The sequence below is a fragment of the Rana temporaria genome, chromosome 8 (genome assembly GCF_905171775.1).
Source record: "Rana temporaria chromosome 8, aRanTem1.1, whole genome shotgun sequence".
Lineage (NCBI taxonomy): Eukaryota > Metazoa > Chordata > Amphibia > Anura > Ranidae > Rana > Rana temporaria.
Window position 1 is genome coordinate 50,585,333 of NC_053496.1, and position 23,825 is coordinate 50,609,157.

Genomic DNA, 23,825 nt, shown 5'->3' on the forward strand with positions numbered 1-23,825 from the left:
TCTTTCAGGCGTGCCTCCCCAAACCTCCCGACTGTGCTCCACTCACCAACCCTCCTGGCTGCAACCAGTTGTCCTCCCTGGAGTCTCTTAGCAGTGCTCCCGCTGTCCTCTTCTTGCTCTCTCACTTTGAGCTGAGCAACTTTTGTCATTTTCAAAAGCATTTTGAAGAGTTTGTACAGGTGTTTTTGATTTCATTTTTACAGTGTTCATTTAAAAAAAAAATTGGCTAATGGAAAGCTAGTTACTAGGGAAAAAACAAGGGGCTACCCTGACCTATGAAGAGGTACAGTTGAAATTTGGGATTTGGGATGTTGAGCGTTTTGGATCTACAATTTGCAAAACACTCAACTGTGAATTGAGCCTTAGCACAGTTGCCACCAGTCACAGATTTCCCGGGACATTCACGGGAAACTGACTAATGTCCCCGGGGGTCTGGCGAGAATCCTGGAAAATAATCAATGTCCCAGGCCGTGCCAATTCTAGCGCTGCAAGCTAAGGCAGAGGGGGGGTGCCAAAGCGTACCAACGGGGGGCCTCCATCCTCGGTACCAAACATTGTCACACCCCTGTCAGGGTCCTCCTCTCTCTCCTCCTCTCCTGGTGTGTGTCATGCAGAGCGGCGATCTTCCGCTTTGACATAAAGCTTGGATCTCAAATGTCCCGCCTCCTAGACCGCCTCCTGTAATTGACGGTACACTGATCCACTGCCAGGAAATGTAATCAGTGTGACATCTATCATAGGAGCTGGTCTAGGAGGCAGGATTTTGTAACAGTGGCCACCCAGGCAATTCAAATCCAACTCCTTGACACAGCAGGACATCGCTGCTCTATGATCTGAGCACAGGTGAGGCTGCATTGATGGGCACGGGCGAGTCTGCATTGATGGGCACGGGCGAGTCTGCATTGATGGGCACGATAAGCCTGCATTGATGGGCACGATGAGGCTGCATTGATGGGCACAGAGAGTCTGCATTGATGGGCACAGAGAGTCTGCATTGATGGGCACAGAGAGTCTGCATTGATGGACACAATGAGTCTGAATTCATGGGAACAGGCAAGGCTGTATTGATGGGCACGGTAAGGCTGCATCAATAGGCACGGTGAGGCTGCATTGATGGGCACAGGCGAGTCTGCATTGATGGGCACAGTAAGTCTGCTTTGATGGGCACAGTGAGTCTGCATTGGTGAGTCTGCATTGATGGGCTCAGTGAGTCTGCATTAATGAGCACAGTGAGTCTGCATTAATGGGCACATTGAGTCTGCATTGATGGGCACAGTGAATATGCATTGATGGGCACTAGTAAATCTGCATTGATGGGCACAGTGAGGATGCATTGATGGGCACTGGTCAGTCTGCATTGATGGGCACAGTGAGGATGCAATTATGGGCACTGGTGAGTCTGCATTGATGGGCACTGGTGAGTCTGCATTGATGGGCACTGGTGAGTCTGCATTGATGGGTGTGACGGTATTAGAATGATATCCCCGTCAAAGTCTTCTCTTCTCCCCATAAGAAGATCACCTCAATATTCCACGAGGAGGAATATTCCTGGAGTCGCCCCAAAAAGCCACACATGAGACAAGCTTAGTGCTGGAACAAGACAGCTTTAATGGCAGCATTCAGCTAGATATATATACAGTTTACAAGCTAATCACCAATCAAAGAACAATGAAATCTCCACCCCCTTTTCACACAGTGGGGGCTCTTCATACAGAGGACAGGCAGACATCTCGGTGCCGATTCTTGAAGACACATTTCTTTAGACAATGACATCAGTGGCGCTAATTACTAGTTGTACTGAATACATTAACTAGACAGCTCGACCCCGCATATAGAGAGATAATTACCACAATGGAGCAATCAGAATAATTAACACAAGCCACTTAAACACAGATCTCCTTCACACAACACAATAGATCAATTAACCTTTAGAAATAGTGAGGGGACATTAGCACTTCAATAACCTGTTAGCCGAGGACTGAATCACACATGGCAAGCAGGGAGAATTAAACTGAGACATATAGGCAAATGCATCACAATGGGCACTGGTGAGTCTGCATTTGATGGGCACGGTGAGGCTGCATTTGATGAGCACTGGTGAGGCTGCATTTGATGGGCACTGGTGAGGCCGCATTTGATGGGCACTGGTGAGGCCGTATTTGATGGGCACTGGTGAGGCCGCATTTGATGGGCACTGGTGAGGCTACATTTAATGCATTGATCGCCTCCATCATGCCCACACAGTCTCTCTGACCATTTCTTGTATCTGTTTGATGGGATCTGCCTGGGGGATGGTGTTTGGAGTATCTTTATCTGCTGATTGTTAGGCCCTGTACACACAAGCGGATATCCGATGAAAATGGTCCGCCGGACCGTTTCAATCAGACATTTCTGCTCCGGATTTTGATCTGATGGCTGTACACACCATGAGATCAAAATCCGCGCGGAAAACATACGCGGTGACGTGGCCGCGCCGTCGCCGCGACGATGACGCGGTGACGTGCGCGACCCTGGAAGGTAAATACTTTCACGCATGCGTCAAAATCACTTCGACGCATGCAAGGGATGGGGATCGGTCCGACTTATCCGGTGAGTCTGTACAGACGACCAGATAAGTCCGACGGACAGGTTTCCAGCGGATAGATTTCTTAGCATGCTAAGAAATTTGTATCCGCTTGAAAACGGTCGGCTGGACAAATGTCCGCCGAAAAATGTCCGCTAGGCCGTACACACGACCGGATTTGTCTGCTGGAACTGATCCACGGATAAATCCCAGCGGACAGATCCGGTCGTGTGTACGAGGCCTTAAACTTTCTGGCATACACATATTGCTTAATAGTAAAAGATGATAAAGCGCTCTCCTATAAATAACTAGTACATTACCATGTAAAGCAAATCCTTCACAATATCATAATGTGCAGTATAACAACAGCAAAAAATTGCAAATAATAATATTAATAAGCGTGTAACAGCATAAAGATATTTAATCAAAGATAGGTGTCAGTTAATACCAAATCTGTGGTAGTGCATACCAGTGTATCACTACTATAACACAAATGTCCAAAAATAAAGTGCCTGTGCATAGAAGCCAGTGTAAAATATACTGGAAAAACATAAAAGTCTGTGGGTGTTGTGCAAACACGTGAAGCACCTTCAGTGTCCCTCCACCTTCACATCTATGCGCTCCTCTCCATACAGGACCAACAACTGGTCACCATGCGCCTTCCCCTTATAGGGGTATATGGATCCTTAGTGGATGATTGTAGCCTTTTTGGGGTCAAGGCAATCCTGGGTGGTCCCCAACAATAGTGCTAATAAAAGGATAAAGGAAACTGCCATATCGCTAAATCGGTTTTTAAAACTTTAATAAAAATCCAGTTAAAACTTGCATGTTTCTGTGCACTGACACGGTGCACTCAGATCGCTTGCATCACACATGTAGGGTGTGCAGCCCTCTTATGCCTAGTACACACGAGAGGATTTATCCGCGGAAACGATCCGGGGGACCGTTTCCGCGGATAAATCCTCTGGCGGATTTTGATCTCATGGTTGTACTAACCATGAGATCAAAATCCCCGCGGAATTCCGTCCGCGGTGACGTGTCGCGCCGTCTCCGCGATGATGACGCGGCGACGTGCGCGACGCTGTCATATAAGGAATTCCACGCATGCGTCGAATCATTACGACGCATGCGGGGGATGGATTCGGACGGATTGATCCGGTGAGTCTGTACAGACCAGCGGATCAATCCGTTGGAATGGATTCCAGCGGATCGATTTCTTAGCATGTCAAGAAATTTTTATCCGCTGGAAATCCATCCCCGGGGACAAAAATCTGCGGAAACAGATCCGCTGGATCGTACACACCAGGGGATCTATCCGCTAGAGCCGGTCCGCGGATCAATTCCAGCGAATCGATCCTCTCGTGTGTATGGGGCCTTAGGATCGCTTAGATATTCGTGGCAGCAGCCCACACACAGGGGTATTTGGACTTTTTTGCTTTTGTGTTTTTCCAGTGTATTTTACACTGGCTTCTATGCACAGGCACTTTATTTTTGGACATTTGTGTTATAGTAGTAGTACACTGGTATGCACTACCACAGATTTGGTATTAAGAGACACTTATCTTTGATCATATATCTTTATGCTGTTACACGCTTATTAATATTATATATAATTTTTGCAATTTTTTGCTTTTGTTATACTACATAATAGGATATTGTGCATTTGCTTTAGATGGTAATTTACTAGTTATTTAGAGGGGAGCGCTTTACTACTGTATCTTTCACTATTTTGAATTACATTTGAACACATCGTGGGTATATAGCAGCAGACTCTTAACTACATTTGTTAGCACATTTCAACACATAGTAGCGCTGGGGTACAAAATAATCCAAGGCTTAAAGGTAAAAGAAATTCCCTAAATAGCTTCCTTTAACTTAGTGCAGTCCTCCTTCACTTACCTCATCCTTCGATTTTGCTTTTTAATGTCCTTATTTCTTCTGAGAAATCCCCCTTGAGGGGGCGAGCAGGAGAGTCAGGATGCTCTCTACGTTGTAGATAGAGAAAGGATCTGTGTGTTAGTGGGCGTCCTGACTCTCCTGCTCGCCCTCTCCCCCCTAAAGGGAGGGGGCAAACACGACACTCCACACCAGGGAGAAAGCCTTGCATTACTGTGTGGAGTTACAGACAGAAGAACAGGAAGTGAGGATTTCTCAGAAGAAATAAGGACATTTAAAAGCAAAATTGAAGGATGAGTTAAGTGAAGGAGGACTGCACTAAGCTAAAGGAAGTTATTTAGGGAATTTTTTTTTTTTACCTTTACAACACCTTTAATCATAGCCTATGATGAATGGCTATGTGTAAGGCTGCATGCCGAAACGCGTAAGCCCTGTATTAATTTGTACCAAACCTGGATTAGTACATATATCCATTGTGGAAGATCGAGCTGCCAAATTTCTTTTATCTACCTGTTTGCTCGAATGCTAGGAGGACACAACAAGCCAGTGCACCGACTGCTCACCAACTCTGGGAAATACTACAGATGTTTACTATATTTAAACCTGTCACTCCCTGGTGCCTCCCAGCCACATAAACCCACTGCTTTTTTATGCTGTACAGCCCTCTGTGCCCATTAAAGCGGGAGTTCACCCATAACATTTTTTTTACCCTTAGATTGATGCTCATTTTGTCTAAGGGAATCGGCTAGTTGTTTTAAAATCAAAGCTGTACTTACTGTTGTAGAGAGCGATCTTCTCTGCCGCTTCCGGGTATGGGCTGCGGGACTGGGCGTTCCTATTTTGATTGACAATCTTCCGACGGTCGCATCCATCGCGTCACGAGAAGCCGAACGTCGGTGCGGCTCTATACTGTGCCTGCGCACCGACGTTCGGCTACTTTCGGAAAATCGTGACGCGATGGATGTGACCGTCGGAAGACTGTCAATCAAAATAGGAACGCCCAGTCCCGCAGCCCATACCCGGAAGCGGCAGAGAAGATCGCTCTCTACAACAGTAAATACAGCTTTGATTTTAAAACAACTAGTCGATTCCCCTAGACAAAATGAGCAGGAATCTAAGGTTAAAAAACTTTATTTCCGGGTGAACCTCCACTTTAAGTTCCATCTGCTGGTTACAAAACAGATATAATGGACACCACGATATCTTAGTGTATGTATTTCAAGGGCTTTTCAGTGCACTATTAGATCAAATCTTATGCCTCTATTTAACATTAGTTTGCTCTCTCTTTGTTAACATTTCATATCAGGTCATCCGGTTATGCTGACATGAAAGTCCATGTTCCTGATTCCATTACTGAGTGGGAAACTACAGCATTCTGTATGGGAGATGAAGGCCTAGGTATTGCCAATGCCACCTCCTTGGGGGTCTTCCAGCCATTCTTTGTACTCATAACTCATCCCAATTCTGTAGCCCGAGAAGAGATATCATCAGTCAAAGCTTCTGTATTCAACTACCTACCTAAGCCAATGATGGTAAGTACACTTAAATGTTAATTTATTTTTCAGTAGTCAGATATAGGACACTGATCGTATTAAAAGGTTCAAATCACAAAGCGAACACACTTAAGCCTTGCTCACATGTACAGCTTAAATGAGGGGTTCATGTAGATGTAGTCACCTGGGGCTGTGTGCAGGCAGCCTATGTAAGGGTCCTTTCACACCAGAACACAGTGCAGGAAAGGTGGTTTTCTGTGTATGTTTCCCGCATCGCATGGGAGCACCGTGCCCTTGCTAATTGCATGTGGGTGCCACGGCTCTGGAATGCTCTACCCACGACCATCCGCTTGGAAGAAAACCATCGGGTTTTTAGGAAAAAACTGAAGACCCACCTCTTCTGAAAGACCTGTACAACTCTGGATGCCAAGCGCCTTGAGGCGATTAAGTTCGCATTTGTTGTGCTATATAAGTTTCTCACTCACTCACTCACTCACTAAGGTTTGGTTCACGCTGCTGTGACGGCAAAGTTGTACAACTTTGCCTGCAATTTTGGCCTGCAACTATCTTCCAACGTAGATGCTACTTAGGAGTAGGGATGAGCTTCGTGTTCAAGTCGAACTCACGTTCGACTCGAACATCGTATGTTCGACCGTTTGTCGGCCCATAATTCACTGCGGCATCGCAGTGAATTGCTGGCCCGCATGCTTGGCCACTCACAGCTTGCAAAAAACTTAGAGCCATAATTGGCCATATAACTAATATGTCACAATAAAATAAAGCTACGTGGTGTGTGTACTGTCTGTGTTCTCTGCATATTGTGCACCTAAAGCTACGTAAAGCTGGTGTTTCTCATATTTATTCCTAGAGGCAGGGATCTGCTCATATTAATACCACAGGCAAGTACTTTCACGTGGTGTACTGTCTGTGTCCTCTGCAGTGTGCACCTAAAGCTACGTGGTGTGTGTACTGTCTGTTTCCTCTGCACAGTGTGCACCTAAAGCTACGTAAAGCTGGTGTTTCTCATATTTATTCCTAGAGGCAGGGATCTGCTCATATTAATACCACAGGCAGGGATCAGCAGGTATTGTCAATATTTGTGCAGCTACATCTCCCTGCAGGCCATTATTATGTCTGGAAGGACAACAAGGAGAGGCAGAGAGCCACGAGCCGATAAAAGATGGCAAGCAGGCTCTGTGTCTAGAGGCAACAGTGCTGGTCGTGGACACGGTGTATCCTCATCAGCACATGGCCGTGTGACACGCTTGTCCGTTTTCTCGGCAGCTGGCCATGTTGAGCCACAACATGCCGAAAGCCTTGGTAGAGTGGATGACCAAGCCGTCCTCCACTTCATCCTCTCTCACCCAGGCTCAGGGTACTTTGTCTGGCAAAGCAGCTGCCAACGCGGCCTCTTACCTCTGCTCAATGGCATCAGTCACTCCTTCCCTAGCCCCACCATGTCCTCCTGAGGAGTCCTCCGAACTGTTTGACCACAGTGTTGGGTACATGCTGCAGGAGGATGCGCAGCATTTTGAAGGCTCCGATGATGGTACACAACTAGAGGAAGGCAGTAACGTGAGCCCAGAGAGAGGGGGTGCCCATGAAGGACAGCAATCTGGCAGTCATGTTCCCCCAGCTGCAGCATACTGCCAGGTTTTCTACAGTGATGAGGAGGGAGGGGATGATGAGGTCACTGACTCCACGTGGGTGCCTGATGGGAGAGAGGAGGAGAGGAGATCTGCTCATATTAATACCACAGGCAAGTACTTTCACGTGGTGTACTGTCTGTGTCCTCTGCAGTGTGCACCTAAAGCTACGTGGTGTGTGTACTGTCTGAGTCCTCTGTACATTGTGCACCTAAAGCTACGTAAAGCTGGTGTTTCTCATATTTTTTCCTAGAGGCAGATATCTGCTCATATTAATACCACAGGCAGGGATCAGCAGGTATTGTCAGTATTTGTGCAGCTACATCTCTCTGCAGGCCATTAGTATGTCTGGAAGGACAACAAGGAGAGGCAGAGAGTTACGAGCCAATAAAAGAGGGCAAGCAGGCTCTGTGTCTAGAGGCACCAGTGCTGGTCGTGGACACGGTGCATCCTCAACAGCACGTGGCCGCGGGACACGCTCATCCTTTTTTTCGGCAGCTGGCAGTGTTGAGCCGCAACATGCCGAAGACTTGGTAGAGTGGATGACCAAGCTGTCGTCCTTCTCTTCATCCTCTCTCACCCAGGCTCAGGGTACTTTGTCTGGCAAAGCAGCTGCCAACGGGGCCTCTTCCCTCTGCTCAATGGCATCAGTCATTCCTTCCCTAGCCCCACCATGTCCTCCTGAGGAGTCTCCCGAAAAGTTTGACCACAGTGTTGGGTACATGCTGCAGGAGGATGGCTTTTTGAAGGCTCCAATGATGGTACACAGCTAGAGGAAGGCAGTAACGTGAGCCCAGAGAGAGGGGATGCCCAAGAAGGACAGCAATCTGGCAGTCATGTTCCCCCAGCTGCAGCATACTGACAGGTTTTCTACAGTGATGAGGGGATGATGAGGTCACTGACTCCACGTGGGTGCCTGATAGGAGAGAGGAGGGGGAGGAGGCACAGGCACATCTCCAACGAGGCAGGATGCCCTCCAGGGGCCAGCTTAAGGGCAGCACACCGACTGCATCACAACGCAGAGCTCCGCATGTGCAGGGCGCTGCTGTCTCTCAGCGCTATTCCAAAAGTTCTTTGGTGTGGGCCTTTTTTGAGACGAGTGCATCAGATCGCACCGCTGCTATTTGCAACATATGTCTCAAGCGTATCTTGCGTGGCCAAAACATCACCCGCTTGGGCACCACATGCTTGACCAGACATACTGTATGTCGACCTGCCATGCAGTTCGTTAGCAAGCGTAACTCAAAGACCCACACCAAAGAACAAAGCTCTCCTTGCTCCTCCTCAGCTGGGATCTCCAACCCCACTTTACCCTCAGTCCTCTTTGAAGCCTGCACTGATAGGACTGAAAGTGTAGAATTAGGTGTGTCACAGCCAAGTACTTGCAGGCAATCTACTATCTGTACACCAATGTCCGATTGTACCAGGCAAATTTCCCTGCCCCAGCTGCTGCAGCGCCGAAAGAAGTTCTCTCCCAGCCATCCACATGCCCAGCGGTTGAATGCTAGCTTAGCTAAATTGCTAGCACTTCAACTTCTGCCTTTTCAGTTGGTAGATTCTGCCCCCTTCCGTGAGTTTGTGGAATGTGCGGTACTTCAGTGGCAAGTTCCCAAACGCCACTTTTTCTCACGGAAGGCGATTCCGACTCTCTACTGGCATGTGGAAGGCAATGTCCATGCCTCGCTGGACAGGGCGGTCAGTGGTAAGGTGCATATTACCACTGACTCATGGTCCAGCAGGCATGGACAGGGACGTTACCTATCTTTCACAGCGCATTGGGTGACTCTGCTGGCAGCTGGGAAGGACGCAGGACAAGGTACCGTAGTGTTGGAGGTTGTTCCGCCACCACGCCTCCAAAATGCTACTACTGGTTGTGACACACCTCTCTCCTCCACCCCCTCCTCCTCCCCCTCCTCCTCTTCTTCCTCTGTGGCCTCTTCCTGTGCGGATGTGTCCTCAGAACCAGCGGTGCTCCGTAGGCATTCAAGGGGCTACGCAGGTACACAGGCAAAGAGATGCCATGCGGTGCTTGAGCTGGTGTGCTCGGGGGACAGGAGCCACACTGGGGCAGAGGTTCTGTCAGCTCTGCAGGGGCAGGCTCAGAGGTGGTTGACGCCACGCCAGCTTAAGCCAGGAATGGTGGTTTGCGACAATGGCACCAACCTCCTCTCCGCCCTGCAACTGGGACAACTGACCCATGTGCCCTGTTTTGCTCATGTCCTTAACTTGGTGGTGCAGCGGTTCTTGGGCAGGTACCCGGGCTTACAGGATGTGCTGAAGCAGGCCAGGAAAGTCTATGTGCATTTCCGACGGTCATATAATACCAGTGCTCAGCTGGCAGACCTCCAAAAGGAATACAACCTGCCCAAGAACCGCCTAATCTGTTAATCTGTGACATGCCCTCCAGGTGGAACTCTACGTTGGCCATGCTGCAGCGGCTGCACACGCAGCAGAGGGCCATCAATGAGTATCTGTGCCAATATGGCAGCAGGACAGGGTCAGGGGAGCTTGTTTTTTTTCCCACGCCAGTGGGCCATGATCAGGGATGCATGCACTGTCCTGTCACCATTTGAGGAGGCCACGAGGATGGTGAGCAGTGACAGTGCATGTATCAGTGACACTGTCCCTCTTATTCACCTGTTGGAGCACACGCTGCATGGAATAATGGACAGGGCCCTTGAGGCAGAACAGAGGGAGGAAGAGGAGGACTTCATTACCTCTCAAGGCCCCCTTTATCCAGACAGTGTTCCAGCTTGCCCGCCTATCACACAGGAAGAGGGCGAGGAGGAGGAGGATTGTGTCAGCATGGAGGTTGAGCCTAGCACTCAGCATCAGCAGCAGTCTTCAAGGGATCAATTACAGTCCCAAAAAACCCATGGACTTGTACGTGGCTGGGATGAGGTGGCTGCGGCTCCTGTCGTCCTCAGTGACCCAGAGCACTCCGCACCAAATGCTTCAGCAAACCTACACTGTATGGCCTCCCTGATCCTGCAAAGCCTGCGGAAGGATCCTCGTACTCATGCTATCAAGGAGAGGGATCATTACTAGATCCACGTTACAAGAGTAAGGTTGCAGACCTTATCTTGCCAGCGCAGAGGGAGCAGAAGATGAAACATCTTCGGGAGGCCTTGCAGAAAGGTCTGTGCAATGCGTTACCAGAGACTGTGAGGTTACAAAATCCTTGTCCTGGACAACGTGTTGCTGAGGCTTTGGTCAGTCACAGAAGGAGCGGTGGAGAAGTTGGCCGTCTGACCGATGCAGACAAATTTTTAGTCCGCAGCCCCAAGGTATGACCGGTTCCAACAACCATCGCCAGCATCTGTTTTACATGGTGCGGGAATACCTAGGGGCAAGATCAGACTTGGACACCTTTCCCACTGAAAATCCTCTGGGTTACTGGGTCTTGAGGATGGATCACTGGCCAGAGCTTGCACAGTATGCAATTGAGCTACTGGCCTGTCCTGCATCCAGCGTTCTTTCAGAACGCACATTAATTGCTGCTGGAGGCTTTGTAACCGATCACAGGGTGCGCCTCTCCACCGATTCGAACGATCGACTGATCTTCATAAAAATGAATCAGGCTTGGATCACCACCAGCTACCAATACCTGATGTTGATGTAACTGAATAATTTTTTTTTAAATGTCAGATCCCTTCAAGACTGCCTATGCTGATGCTGAGTGACTATCCTGTTATGCTGAGTGACTATCCTTTTCCTCCTCAATGATCATGCTGATACAGTAGGTGTTTGTGATATTGTGTTTTGAGCACGACAGCATCGCGCTGATTCTCGGCGACATGGTGCCGAGATCTCGCCGACATCTCGCACTCACTGGAATAGTGACAGCACATTCCAACGAAGCGACGGGAGATCCGACTTGGATTCCCGCCAATTCTACACGTGTGCAGCGTTTGTTATGAATCCTGAGGGGGAGGTTCCCGCCGGATTTTAAATAAAAATTCGGCATGGGTTCCCCCTTCAGGAGCATACCGGGCCCTTAGGTCTGTTATGGGTTGTAAGGAGAGCCTCCCTACGCCGAAAAAACGGCATAGGGGGTCCCCCTACAATCCATAACAGACCCGTATCCAAAGCACGCTACCCGGCCGGTCAGGAAAGGAGTGGGGACGAGCGAGCGCCCCCCCCCCTCCTGAGCCGTACCAGGCTGCATGCCCTCAACATGGGGGGGTCGGGTGCTCTGGGGCAGGGGGGCGCACTGCGGGGCCCCCCCACCCCAGAGCACCCTGTCCCCATGTTGATGAGGACAGGGCCCCTTCCCGACAACCCTGGCCGTTGGTTGTCGGGGTATGCGGGCGGGAGGCTTATCGGAATCTGGGAGCCCCCTTTAATAAGGGGGCCCCCAGATACCGGCCCCCCACCCTAAGTGAAGGGATATGGGGTACATCGTACCCCTACCCATTCACCTGGAGGAAAAGTGGTAAAAACACAAATAAAAAACACAGGTTATTAAAATATTTTATTAGTCTGCTCCGGAGGCTTCCCCTGTCTTCTTTAGCTCTTTTACCAGGGGGAGCTTCTTCTTCCGATTTCCGGGGGTCTTCTCCTGCTCTCCGGGGTCTTCACCGCTCTTCTGTGACGTCTTCTCTGCTCCGGGGGGTCTTCTTCTATGTTCGCCGCTCTCCGCTCTTGACTCGGCGCACCCCGGTTCTTCCTCCCGCTGTCCGGTGCCTTCTCCTTCTTCCGCTGTTCTGTGACGTCTTCTCCTCTTCTTCCGCTGTTCTGTGACGACTTCTACTTCTCCCTTCAGGCCGCTGTGCTGTGACGTCTTCTCTTCTTCTCTTCTCCCGATGCTGACACGTCGCCTCTTCTCGCTGCAATGACAGGTGTGTGGCTTGCATCGGATTTATATAGGCCTCACAGTCCCATCATGCTCCGGTAGGTACCACGTGGGTAGGTATCACATGGGTAGGTACCGGAGCATGATGGGACTGTGAGGCCTATATAAATCCGATGCAAGCCACGCACCTGTCATTGCAGCGAGAAGAGGCGACGTGTCAGCATCGGGAGAAGAGAAGAAGAGAAGACGTCACAGCACAGCGGCCTGAAGGGAGAAGTAGAAGTCGTCACAGAACAGCGGAAGAAGGAGAAGGCACCGGACAGCGGGAGGAAGAACCGGGGTGCGCCGAGTCAAGAGCGGAGAGCGGCGAACATAGAAGAAGACCCCCCGGAGCGGAGAAGACGTCACAGAAGAGCGGTGAAGACCCCGGAGAGCAGGAGAAGACCCCCGGAAATCGGAAGAAGAAGCTCCCCCTGGTAAAAGAGCTAAAGAAGACAGGGGAAGCCTCCGGAGCAGACTAATAAAATATTTTAATACCCTGTGTTTTTTATTTGTGTTTTTACCACTTTTCCTCCAGGTGAATGGGTAGGGGTACGATGTACCCCATATCCATTCACTTAGGGTGGGGGGCCGGTATCTGGGGGCCCCCTTATTAAAGGGGGCTCCCAGATTCCGATAAGCCTCCCGCCCGCATACCCCGACAACCAACGGCCAGGGTTGTCGGGAAGGGGCCCTGTCCTCATCAACATGGGGACAGGGTGCTCTGGGGTGGGGGGGCCCCGCAGTGCGCCCCCATGCCCCAGAGCACCCGACCCCCCCATGTTGAGGGCATGCAGCCTGGTACGGCTCAGGAGGGGGGGGGGCGCTCGCTCGTCCCCACTCCTTTCCTGACTGGCCGGGTAGCGTGCTTTGGATACGGGTCTGTTATGGATTGTAGGGGGACCCCCTACGCCGTTTTTTCGGCATAGGGGGGCTCTCCTTACAACCCATAACAGACCTAAGGGCCCGGTATGCTCCTGAGGGGGGAACTCATGCCGAATTTTTATTTAAAATCCGGCGGGGACTTCTCCCTCAGGATTCATAACAAACGCCGCACACGTGTAGAATTGGCGGGAATCCAAGTCGGATCTCCCGTCGCTTCTATGACGGCTCTGTCTCCATCGCGGCAAGCCAGCTCGGCGCTGGCTCCCGCGATGGGGCTCATAGGTGGTCAATCTCGCCGAGAAAGGGAGCGAGATTGACACAATATCGCGTGCACCTACTGTAGCTTGTAAGAACATTTTTGGTTCTGGGCACCGTCACCAGTGGCTAAGGCCCAATTTTTCTGCCCCTGTTTAACAGGGGTGTGTAATTACAATTTTTGATGCAATACTTTGCAGTGGGCTCATTCCTGCGCTCCAACTAGAGTATCTGTGAGGGGTTGCAGTGTTGTGGCACCAACACCAGTGCCTAAGGCCTAATTTTTTCTGCCCCTGTTTAACAGGGCATGTAATTACAATTCTTGATCTAATATTTCACAGCAGGGCCCATTTCTGCGCCCACCAAGAGTAACAGTGAGGGCTTACAGTGTTGTGGCACCCAGCAACACCACCACCAACAAAGGCCCAATTTTTTTGCCCCTGTTCAACAATGGTATGTAATTACAATTCTTGATATAATAGTTCACAACAGGGCGTTCCAGCTCCCACCAAGACTAACTGTGAGGGCTTACAGTGTTGTGGCAACACCAACACCTAGGGCCCAAATTTCTGCAGAGTATATACGGCAGGCTAGTAGACAAAGTGTGCAATCAGCGCAAAAATGTGTAAATATGATCAAAATATAGTGCAAAAAAAACCCAAATAAGGGAAATGAGTAATAGGAGATATATAGAAAAATCTAAATATCAAACAATTTCAAAATAATACAAAGTGAAAAACTTTACAGTTGAAATTCCACTGGGATGCTAGCTGTACACCAAAAAGGACATTCACAAAATCCAAAACAGTATAGAAAATAGAAAACAGTGCAGCGCAAACCAATAATATAAATGTAAAGTGAACAAATAAAAAAAGTCCACAGTAGAAAAAAAGATCCAACGATCAGATCCTTTAAGAGTCTTCACCACGTGAGAAATAAGACACCCAACATAAAACGTGTCCCTCCACCAGTGCAGATGGGTACTCTCACCTTAGCACAAGACCACTGTATTACCAGATGGTCATATAAGCATGAATGAAACAGGGAGCTGGTGATGAATCGAATCCTCATGTAAACAGCCACATCATAAGGTCAGGAACATATAAGGAGAAAAGTAACAATCTAAGAGCCTCTGCTGGATCCAATCTTTTTAATTCAATTAAAAGTGTACAGGCTACTCACATTTTAGCCAATTCAATCGAGCATATAAACAATACTGGCCATCAAAGAGTTCTTGGGACACAGCACCGAGCGACGTGTATTGAGCCCCTGACCCCGGACGCGTTGCGTGAAAACACTTCCTCAGCAGGGCGGAAGTGTTAACAGACACTGTCTGTTAAAGCAGCACTGCGTCGCTTTAACAGACAATTGCGCGGTCGTGCGACATGACTCCCAAACAAAATTGGCGTCCTTTTTTTCCCACAAATAGAGCTTTCTTTTGGGGGTATTTGATCACCTCTGCGGTTTTTATTTTTTGCGCTATAAACAAAAATAGAGCGACAATTTTGAAAAAAATGCTATATTTTTTACATTTTGCTATAATAAATATCCCCCAAAAATATATTAAAAAAAAAATCCTCAGTTTAGGCCAATACGTATACCTATTTTTGGTAAAAAAAAATCGCAATAAGCGTTTATCGGTTGATTTGCGCAAAATGTATAGCTTTTACAAAATAGGGGATAGTTTTATTGCATTTTTATAAATTTTTTTTTTTACTACTAATGGCGGCGATTAGCGTTTTTTTTTGTGACTGCGACATTATGGCGGACACTTCAGACAATTTTGACACATTTTTGGGACTATTGTCATTTTCACAGCAAAAAATGCATTTAAAATGCATTGTTTACTGTGAAACTGACAATTGCAGTTTGGGAGTTAACCACAAGGGGGCGCTGAAGAGGTTATGTATGACCTAATATGTGTTTTTAACTGTAGGGGTGTGTGGCTGTAGGTATGACGTCATCGATTGTGTATCCCTATATAAGGGATCACACGATCGATGACGCCGCCACAGTGAAGAACGGGAAAGCTGTGTTTACACACAGCTCTCCCCATTCTTCAGCTCCGGGGACCGATCGCGGGACTCCAGCGGCGATCGGGTCCACGGGCCCCGCGGTCCCGAAACTTCAGGCCAGGTCGCGGTCGTGCGCCCGCGACCCACAGCTGGGCACTAGCAGAGGACGTACCTGTACGTGCATGTGCCCAGCCGTGCCATTCTGCCAACGTAAATGTGCAGGAGGCGGTCCTTAAGCGGTTAAAGGAATTTTTCAATATTTTTTTTTTCACTTTAAGCATCATTAAAATCACTGCTCCAGAAAAAACGACAGTTTTTAAAACTTTTTTTTCCATTGATACATGTTCCCTGGGGCAAGGCCGGGTTCTCAAACCCGTTTTACGACAATCACTTGCATATTAGCCTTTAAAATGAGCACTTTTGAATTCGAACGTTCGAGTCCCATAGACTTGAATGGGGTTCTAAAAGTTTGCGGGAACGTTTGGTCCGTTCAAAGGTTCTGGTGCGAACTGAACGGGGGGGTGTTCGGCTCATGCCTACTTAGGAGCCTGTACAAGGGCTGAAATCGCACCGAAGTCGGACCAAAGTAGAGCAGGAACCTTCTCTTAAGTCGGGCAGACTTGTATAGTATCAGTTAGTGTCCAGCAGTGCACCAACACCTTTGCAGCCACTGTGCTATATGCTGGGTGTTTGGTGTGCTCTTGTACCTTTAAGAAGGGGTGGCTCCTCTTCAGTCCACCTGCCCCTATCTATCCATTAAAATGCATGTGCCTCCACTGTGGGGACACTCATTGTTTAGTGTTAGGACCACAGATATTACAGGGTGCCTTGGCGCGGCTCTGTGGCTCACGCATGCGTTTGCAAATGCGTGCGGACTAGACCCCTGTTTTTAACGCATAGTGTTAGACAGGTTAATTGGTTGTCTGCTAGCTGGTCGGTAAGTAGGCTTGGTTTTTCCCTGGGCATTCCCCAGGTTTTTGTTGTTATAGTATCAGTTAAGACGGCTCTCACAGGAAAACATAGAATTTGATATGTCATGTAACTTGAAATCTCACAAGTGGGACCCTGTGTCGCAGCAGTGTGAACTGAACCTAATTGTTAATGGCACCCCCAAATGCATCTAGCAAATAGGGTGCGTTTGTGTCCACCAAACCACATGGTACCACCTGCCCTATTTTTTGTGTGTGCTTGTACATTTGGCAGCCCCCTGAAATGAGTAGGCTGTCAAAAACCGAATATGAAAAAATGCTTGTGCAGGTTGCATGTGTTCCAGCCCTCAGCGTATGCACTTATGCCGCGTACACACGGTCATTTTTCGGCATGAAAAAAAACCGAAATTTTTTAAAACGTCATTTAAAATGATCGTGTGTGGGCTTCACATCGTTTGTGTCTACGCGACCGTGTGTACGCGGCGTTAGTGTTTAGTGTTGTATAACATTTTTAGTTGCCGCTTGATGCCTTTTTGAATGAGCGCAGTATTTTTCCTTACCTTTGTAAAAAAAAGCATTCTAAATACCTCTTTAGAACTGTCTTCAGGCTGGTCACATGACTCGTAGCTGCTTTACAGCTCCGAGACATTGCTTCTGCAGGAGGGGACGTGATCTGCCTCTGATGTCAGTTGGGGAGATCACGTGACCTCCCGCAGAAGCAATGTCTTGGCCATGTAGTGGCCACAGTGTGTTAGTGTGCAGAAATCTGAAATACAGCATTTTGGCCCCTAGATGGAGCTGAAGATCATAGAAGTTAAAGCGGAGTTCCACCCCTGACATGCCACATTTGGCATGTAATTTTTTTTGGGGGGGGAGTGGGTATTATCTTTTTAGTGGGACTTCCTGTCCCACTTTAATCATCTTTTTAGTGGGACTTCCTGTCCCACTTTCTCCTTCCTATCTTTGGCCGCCCGGCGCATGCGCAGTTAAAAAAAAAACGTCAATGTAAGGTCAAGCCCCATTAACATAAAACATGCCCCCTTACACAGATTTGAATTAGGCGCCCTTACGCCCGCCCGCTTTAGGCTACGCCGCCGTAACTTAGCAGCCAAGTACATTGTAAATCATGTACTTGCCTAGCTAACTTACGGCAGTGTAGCCTAAACACGCTAAGCTACGCCGCCGCAAGTTAAGGCCATTGTACCTGAATCTACCTATTAGATAACTTGTAGGCGCCTACATTTCCCAGTGTGCATTGCGGCTAAGTACGCCGCACGGGCCTATTGATTTTGACGTGGACGTAAACGACATAAATCCCGATTCACGGACGACTTGCGCAAACAACGTAAAAAATTCGAATTTCGACGCGGGAACGGCGGCCATACTTAACATTACTATTCCAACTAGGGCCTAGCTCTAACTTTACGCGGCCTATCTCTTACGTAAACGGCGTAAAAGTACTGCGGCGGCCAGGTGTACATTCGTGAATCGGCGTATCTACTAATTTACATATTCTACGCCGACCGCAATGGAAGCGCCACCTAGGGGCCATCCGAAATATTGCAACCTAAGATAGGACGGCGCAAGCCGTCGTATCTTAGATATGTTTAAGCGTATCTCTGTTTGAGCATACACTTAAACATAAGTCGGCGTAGATTCTGAGTTAGGTCGGCTTATCTACTGATAAGCCGGCCTAACTCTTTCTGAATCTACCTACTGGTTTCTATTGTTAAACTGAGTAAATGCCACCTTAATTTGCTTATGTTTTGCTAAACACCTGACGGTTGCATGTTCTCTTGAGGTGCAGTGTGTATTGTGTTTACATTCACAGTAGGGAGCATATAGTCTGCCAATGCAGCTCAATTGCTGATGCAAATCAAATGCATGAAGCCACAATGCAAATGCTTTTAAACTGCAATTGTGCATGTACAAATCCTTAGTGAAGATCTTTGTGCAATAATTCTGAAACACTTGGTGACACTAAAAGAACCCTTTTGACCCCCTGCAGGTAAAAGTCAGTCTCCAGGACTCTCCTGAGCTAAAGGTGAATGAATGTTCTGCCTGCACCGCCCCTCAATGTCTGTACCCTGAAGAACCTTTAGTGCTCACGTGGGAAGTGCAAGCTCTGCAAGTGGGTAAATATCCTCCAATGAACACAAATGGGAGTGTCATTCTTCATTGTGACTTTATTTTAAAGAACTGGTTCTCATTAGGGATGTGCAAAGTTTGAGTTTTTACATTTCCCTGAAGTTTTGCAAAAATTTGATTTCTGTAAATGTTTCAGTTTTGGGTTTTTAGATGGCTCCTGAGGCATACAAAAGCTCCTTTCAACTATCCTGGACCTATTGTTGTGGCCACCAGCCCCTGATTATCTGCATTATTTGACTTTATCCTTGACAAACATTAAAAAAGCAAAAAAAGTTGACAGTAAACAATTATCAAATATATATGTAGCATACCCCCATAGGAGCTGCAGCATGGATCCCAGACTCCTACACAGCCAGCCACACTGGATCTTCACAAGCACACAGAGCCAGAGAACAATCTGTGGATTTGTTTTTTATTTATTAGAGCAGGGGTGGCAAACACAAGGCCCGTGGGGCCGAATCCGGCCCGCCAAGCCTTGTCATGTGGCCCGCCAGCCTCCACCGCTTGTTCCAGGCCCGCGGGCCAGTGCCGCCCGCTCTGTGGCCTGTTGATGATCAGGCCGCACAGCGGGAGGTAAGCTTTTTCCCTTAATTTTGGCATGAGGTAAACCCCCACTCTGTTTTTTTTTTTTTTTTTTATGTTTAATTTTTTTAAATACATTTTTAATAATGCTATTTTAAATAAATAATGCTAAAAATACAAAACAAATTCTAAATTCTAAATTTGTTTTCTGAATCGAAGAGTCATCGGTTGTTAAAGATATGGCAGCCATTCTTCACATAGACTTTGGATTAGTTACTCATTTGTCAACTGATCCAAATTTGAATCGTTCCCAAAATATGAAATTCGTTAGAAAATTAAAGCGGGGGTTCACCCTAAAACATCTACATACCTTTACATCCAGCATACTGCTGACATCAACAGTATGCTGTATTTTTTTTAATTTTTACGATGTACTTACATTTTTTCGTTGTTTTCACCCGGCTTCTGGGTTCTCGCTCCCCCGGGGAGTAGGCGTTCCTAATACGACGCATAGATGATTGACGTGCGGGTAAAGCGCGTCATCGCCTTCCGAAAATATCCGAGGGGGGACTCTGCACTTTACGGCGCCTGCGCAGTCAGCTCTACACGGAAGGCGCAGGTGCCGTATAGCGCCGTAAAGAGCCGAGTCCCCGTCGGATATTTTTGGAAGGCGATGACGCGCTTTACCCGCACGTCAATCGTCTCCTGGGAGGATCAACACTCACTCCCAGGAGACATTGCGCAGAGCTCCCCGTCGGGGAAAAGGAGCGACACGCCCACTCCCCGCAAGGAAGAAGACCCGGAAGTGAGGCTGAAGACAGGTAAGTGTCCACATTAAAAAAAAAAATGACAACGCTACAAGCCTTTATTAAGGCTGCAGATAGCATAGATAAAAAGTTAGTTTTGAGGGTGAACCTCCGCTTTAATAAACAAATCTAATCTATCCAAAAGTAAACTAACTTTTCTGTTCTGCACATGTCTATCCAGCACCACTCCCTCATTTCCTGGTCTAACCAGAGATACTGAGAACAGTGGGAGCCATAGGCTCCTGCTGCTGTCAATCAAACTCCTGTGAGGAGGAATCGGGGACATGGCTTACCAGTACAATATGTGTCTATGGACACAAATAGCCCAACTTGGGAGCGCATGTGCATGGGAGCCTGCTTTCTTTGCACCCAGTTTGCCAAGGAGGCACCAAGAGGAGGAAAGAGCCGAGAGCACCAGTGGAGGGCTGCCAAAAAGAAAAGGTAAGGAACTGCTCTGTGCAATATTGTTGCCCAGAGAAGGTAAGTATAAACTCTTTTTTTATTTTAACAAAAAAAAAAACAGCCTGAATCATAAAAGTCACAGAATTACAAAGCTTTTGACAGATAAGCCAGTTCACATAGATGTATTTTAACTATGTATTTAGCTGTTGGAGTCGAACTTTAACACCTAGGGTATATAAGCTATAGCCATAGAAAGTACTGTAAATATGTCTGCCTTGAGGCACACCAACTTTTCGTGGCTGTGGGAGAGGATTGGATGTGGATTGTCTTTAACACAATATAATTGTTCTGTCCAGGCCCTGCACAAATTATGGTCAATGTACAAGCCATTCCTACAGAAGAAAAGTGTAGAGGAGAGCAGCCAATCGTCCCAGACACCGGAGCTTCTGATACTGTCATGAAGACTGTGATGATTAAGGTGACTCTTGGTGATATACAGCTGAAAAAGTTGAAATTAAAGCTGTTCCTGTCATAGGCATGTGTAGCATCTGTTTCACCTTCGCAGAATATGATGCTGATATATTTTAGACTATTGAAGTATCAGCTTCCTGTCCCTTTATAATGGAAGAAATCTATGTTAATAAAGCTGATGGATTAAAAAAAAGTAATTTTATTTGACATTTAAAGTGACCGTAAATATTTTTTTAAGTATGTATTCTTAAAGTGGCATTAAACCTAAAACCAAAAATGTATTATATTGCTGTTTACTAATTATTAAATGTGGTGGCTGCAAAACTTTTTTTTACAGTTTTGGATAGAGTGGAGAGGGATTAGAACCCCTGTCAGTTTTTTTATGTTTTTTGTTTTTTTTTATTGCCGTCACCCTTGATTCACCCTTTCTATTTTCAGATTTTGGGTTGTAGAAAAGTATTAGAGGTGAAATCTTCCAATGGGGACACTAGTTCTGATAATCTGGAGTGGGGGGGGGGGTGTAAAATGTGGAAAAGGGGAGACATTTGACACGTGTCATGTGTAATGTCAATAGTGTCTGCTTTCCAGGCGCTTCGTTCACAATATTCAAGACTTAAGGCTCTTTCACACGTCCGTTCCGTTCGTCCGTTTTTTGGACGTCCGTTAACGGACCGCAATGCTTCCCTATGGGTTAACGTCCGTTAGTGGATGAGCATCCGCTAACGTCCGTTACCATCCGTCTGCGTTAAGTTCCGTTTTTTTGGACGGAAGAAAACCCCATTTTTCTTCCGTCAAAAAAACGGAACGGACGAAAAACGGACGTTAGCGGATGATCCGTTTACCATCCGATCCGCTAACATCCGTTTTTCATCAAAATATGTAAAAAGCCCCAAAAAAATAAATACAAAAAAACGGATGGAAAAACTGATGGAAAAACTGACGGAAAACGGACGGAAAACGGACGAAAAACTGATGGAAAAACGGATCAACTGATGAAAAAAAAACTGATCTAAAAAACTGAGCTGACGTGTGAAAGAGCCCTTAGGCTATTTTCAATAATGTGAAGTTTTATTCTTCAAGATAGACAAGCAAAAGACAATGCTTACATAATGACAGCTGGTAACACATGGCAAGATGATTATTTCAGAAGGAGGAATGTGGTATGATGGTACATCTTTCTGCTGGGTGGGGTCCCTTCCAGCAGGGTCGGGTGACCCCCGAGTTCCTAACTAGCTACTCAAACCACATGGATTCTTATACTGTTCTTAACCACTTAAGGGCCGCCTCCTACAGATATATGTCGGAAGAATGGCATGGCTGGGCACAAGCACGTAGCTGTACGTCCTCTTTAAGTGCCCAGCCGTGGGTCGCGGGCTCGCGCCCACAACCCGGTCCGAAGCTCCGTGACCGCGGGACTCGCGAACCCGATCGTCGCCGGTGTCCCGCGATCGGTCCCCGGAGCTGAAGAATGGGGAGAGCTGTGTGTAAACACAGCTTCCCCGTTCTTCACAGTGGCAGCTTCATTGATCGTGTGTTCCCTGATATAGGGAAACACGATCAATGATGTCACACGTCCAGCATAACTTTTTATATTTTTAATATTTTTAATAATTTTTATATATTCTATCTTTCTTTCTAATTATTTTTCTAATCATCTATTTATCTTTTTATCTATCTATTTAATTTGTTTATCTATCCATGACCAACAAGCAACTCTAATTTTTTCTCAACATTCCATATTATTTAATTCAACAAAAACTTTGTTTAGACGCATTAAAATTCTTTTCTTCCGCACAAGCCTGTATGTACTCTGACTACATTAATACTTCAAATGTACACTTTATTGTACATTTTTGTAATAACAAACTATCCAACCAACTTTCCCAAGTTATGTGTTCTATAAAAATGAATAAAAAATGTATTATTCTATGTGAAATAATAATTCTATGTGTAGCAATAAACAATAAAAGCAACAATCAGCGCACAAATAATACAGTTAAACTAAAAATATTGCAAGCTGAACACAAAAAAGGGTAATCATGACCTCAAATGTAGCAAATGAAAAAAATATGTAAGTGCAGCGCAATGAAAGTCCATATAAAATAACTGAAGATGACACCCAGTGATACAGCGAAAACTCTTCAAACGAAAGTGATGTAACCTCCACCAACAAGAGAAATGCTTCCTTACCAGATGGGATGGACCATTTGCGTTAACAACTGGTCAAAACAGCTTGGTCTCGCCATAGGAGAGAAGACACGGATGGATCCAGCAGAGTGGTAAGTAATCTGATCAGATGGGATGGGCCATTAGCATTACCAACTGGTCAAAACAGCTTGGTCTCAGCATAGGAGAGAAGATGCGGATGGATTCAGCAGAATGGTAGGTAATCCGAGCAGATATAAAAGAAACAACAGAAAACACGATCTCAGTGTAGACTGTTTGTATTTTATTCCAAGGGTAAAAAAGTTCACTATACAGCAAAAATCCTGGACTGGACAATAGGCACAGGAAAATCCACTAGAGGACTACCGTCTGGTATAGTGAATGAGATTAAAACCATAAAAAAGCATGGCATGTAGCCGTGGTGTACAGCCGCAAACGGCAATGGAAAGAACGCAGATGACGTCACAAAGCTCCAATATGTGTTCCTATAAAAGATTTAGAAACCAAAATATAACAACTATTATGTAAACTAAGCTAGTATCCTTACTACTAGTTATTATTGTGATATCAATCTTTCAATGATCTACTAAGCTAACAAATATTTGTTTAGGAGAAATTATCAAATTTCAATGTCAACATAGTCAACAATTTTTCCATTTTTCAAAAAAATCCTATATTAGAATTACATCCCAACTCCCCCTCACATAATGATCGACGATCAATATGTCGCTTTTGATGTAAGTCCATATGAATAAATCATTGAAGTTCATCCAAAAATGATAATCCTTGATAAC

The 23,825-nt window shown here is 46.7% G+C and overlaps 1 protein-coding gene across 1 annotated transcript in view; it reads left to right on the forward strand.

The window, feature by feature from the left end:
* Positions 1-23,825, forward strand: part of LOC120946925 (alpha-2-macroglobulin-like protein 1) — a 94,302-nt gene that overhangs the window by 58,272 nt on the left and 12,205 nt on the right. Inside the window, exons 19-21 of the mRNA XM_040361750.1 lie at positions 5,766-5,991; positions 18,525-18,651; positions 20,751-20,872. Coding sequence (XP_040217684.1) covers positions 5,766-5,991; positions 18,525-18,651; positions 20,751-20,872 — 475 coding nt within the window. The remainder of the gene's footprint in view (positions 1-5,765; positions 5,992-18,524; positions 18,652-20,750; positions 20,873-23,825) is intronic.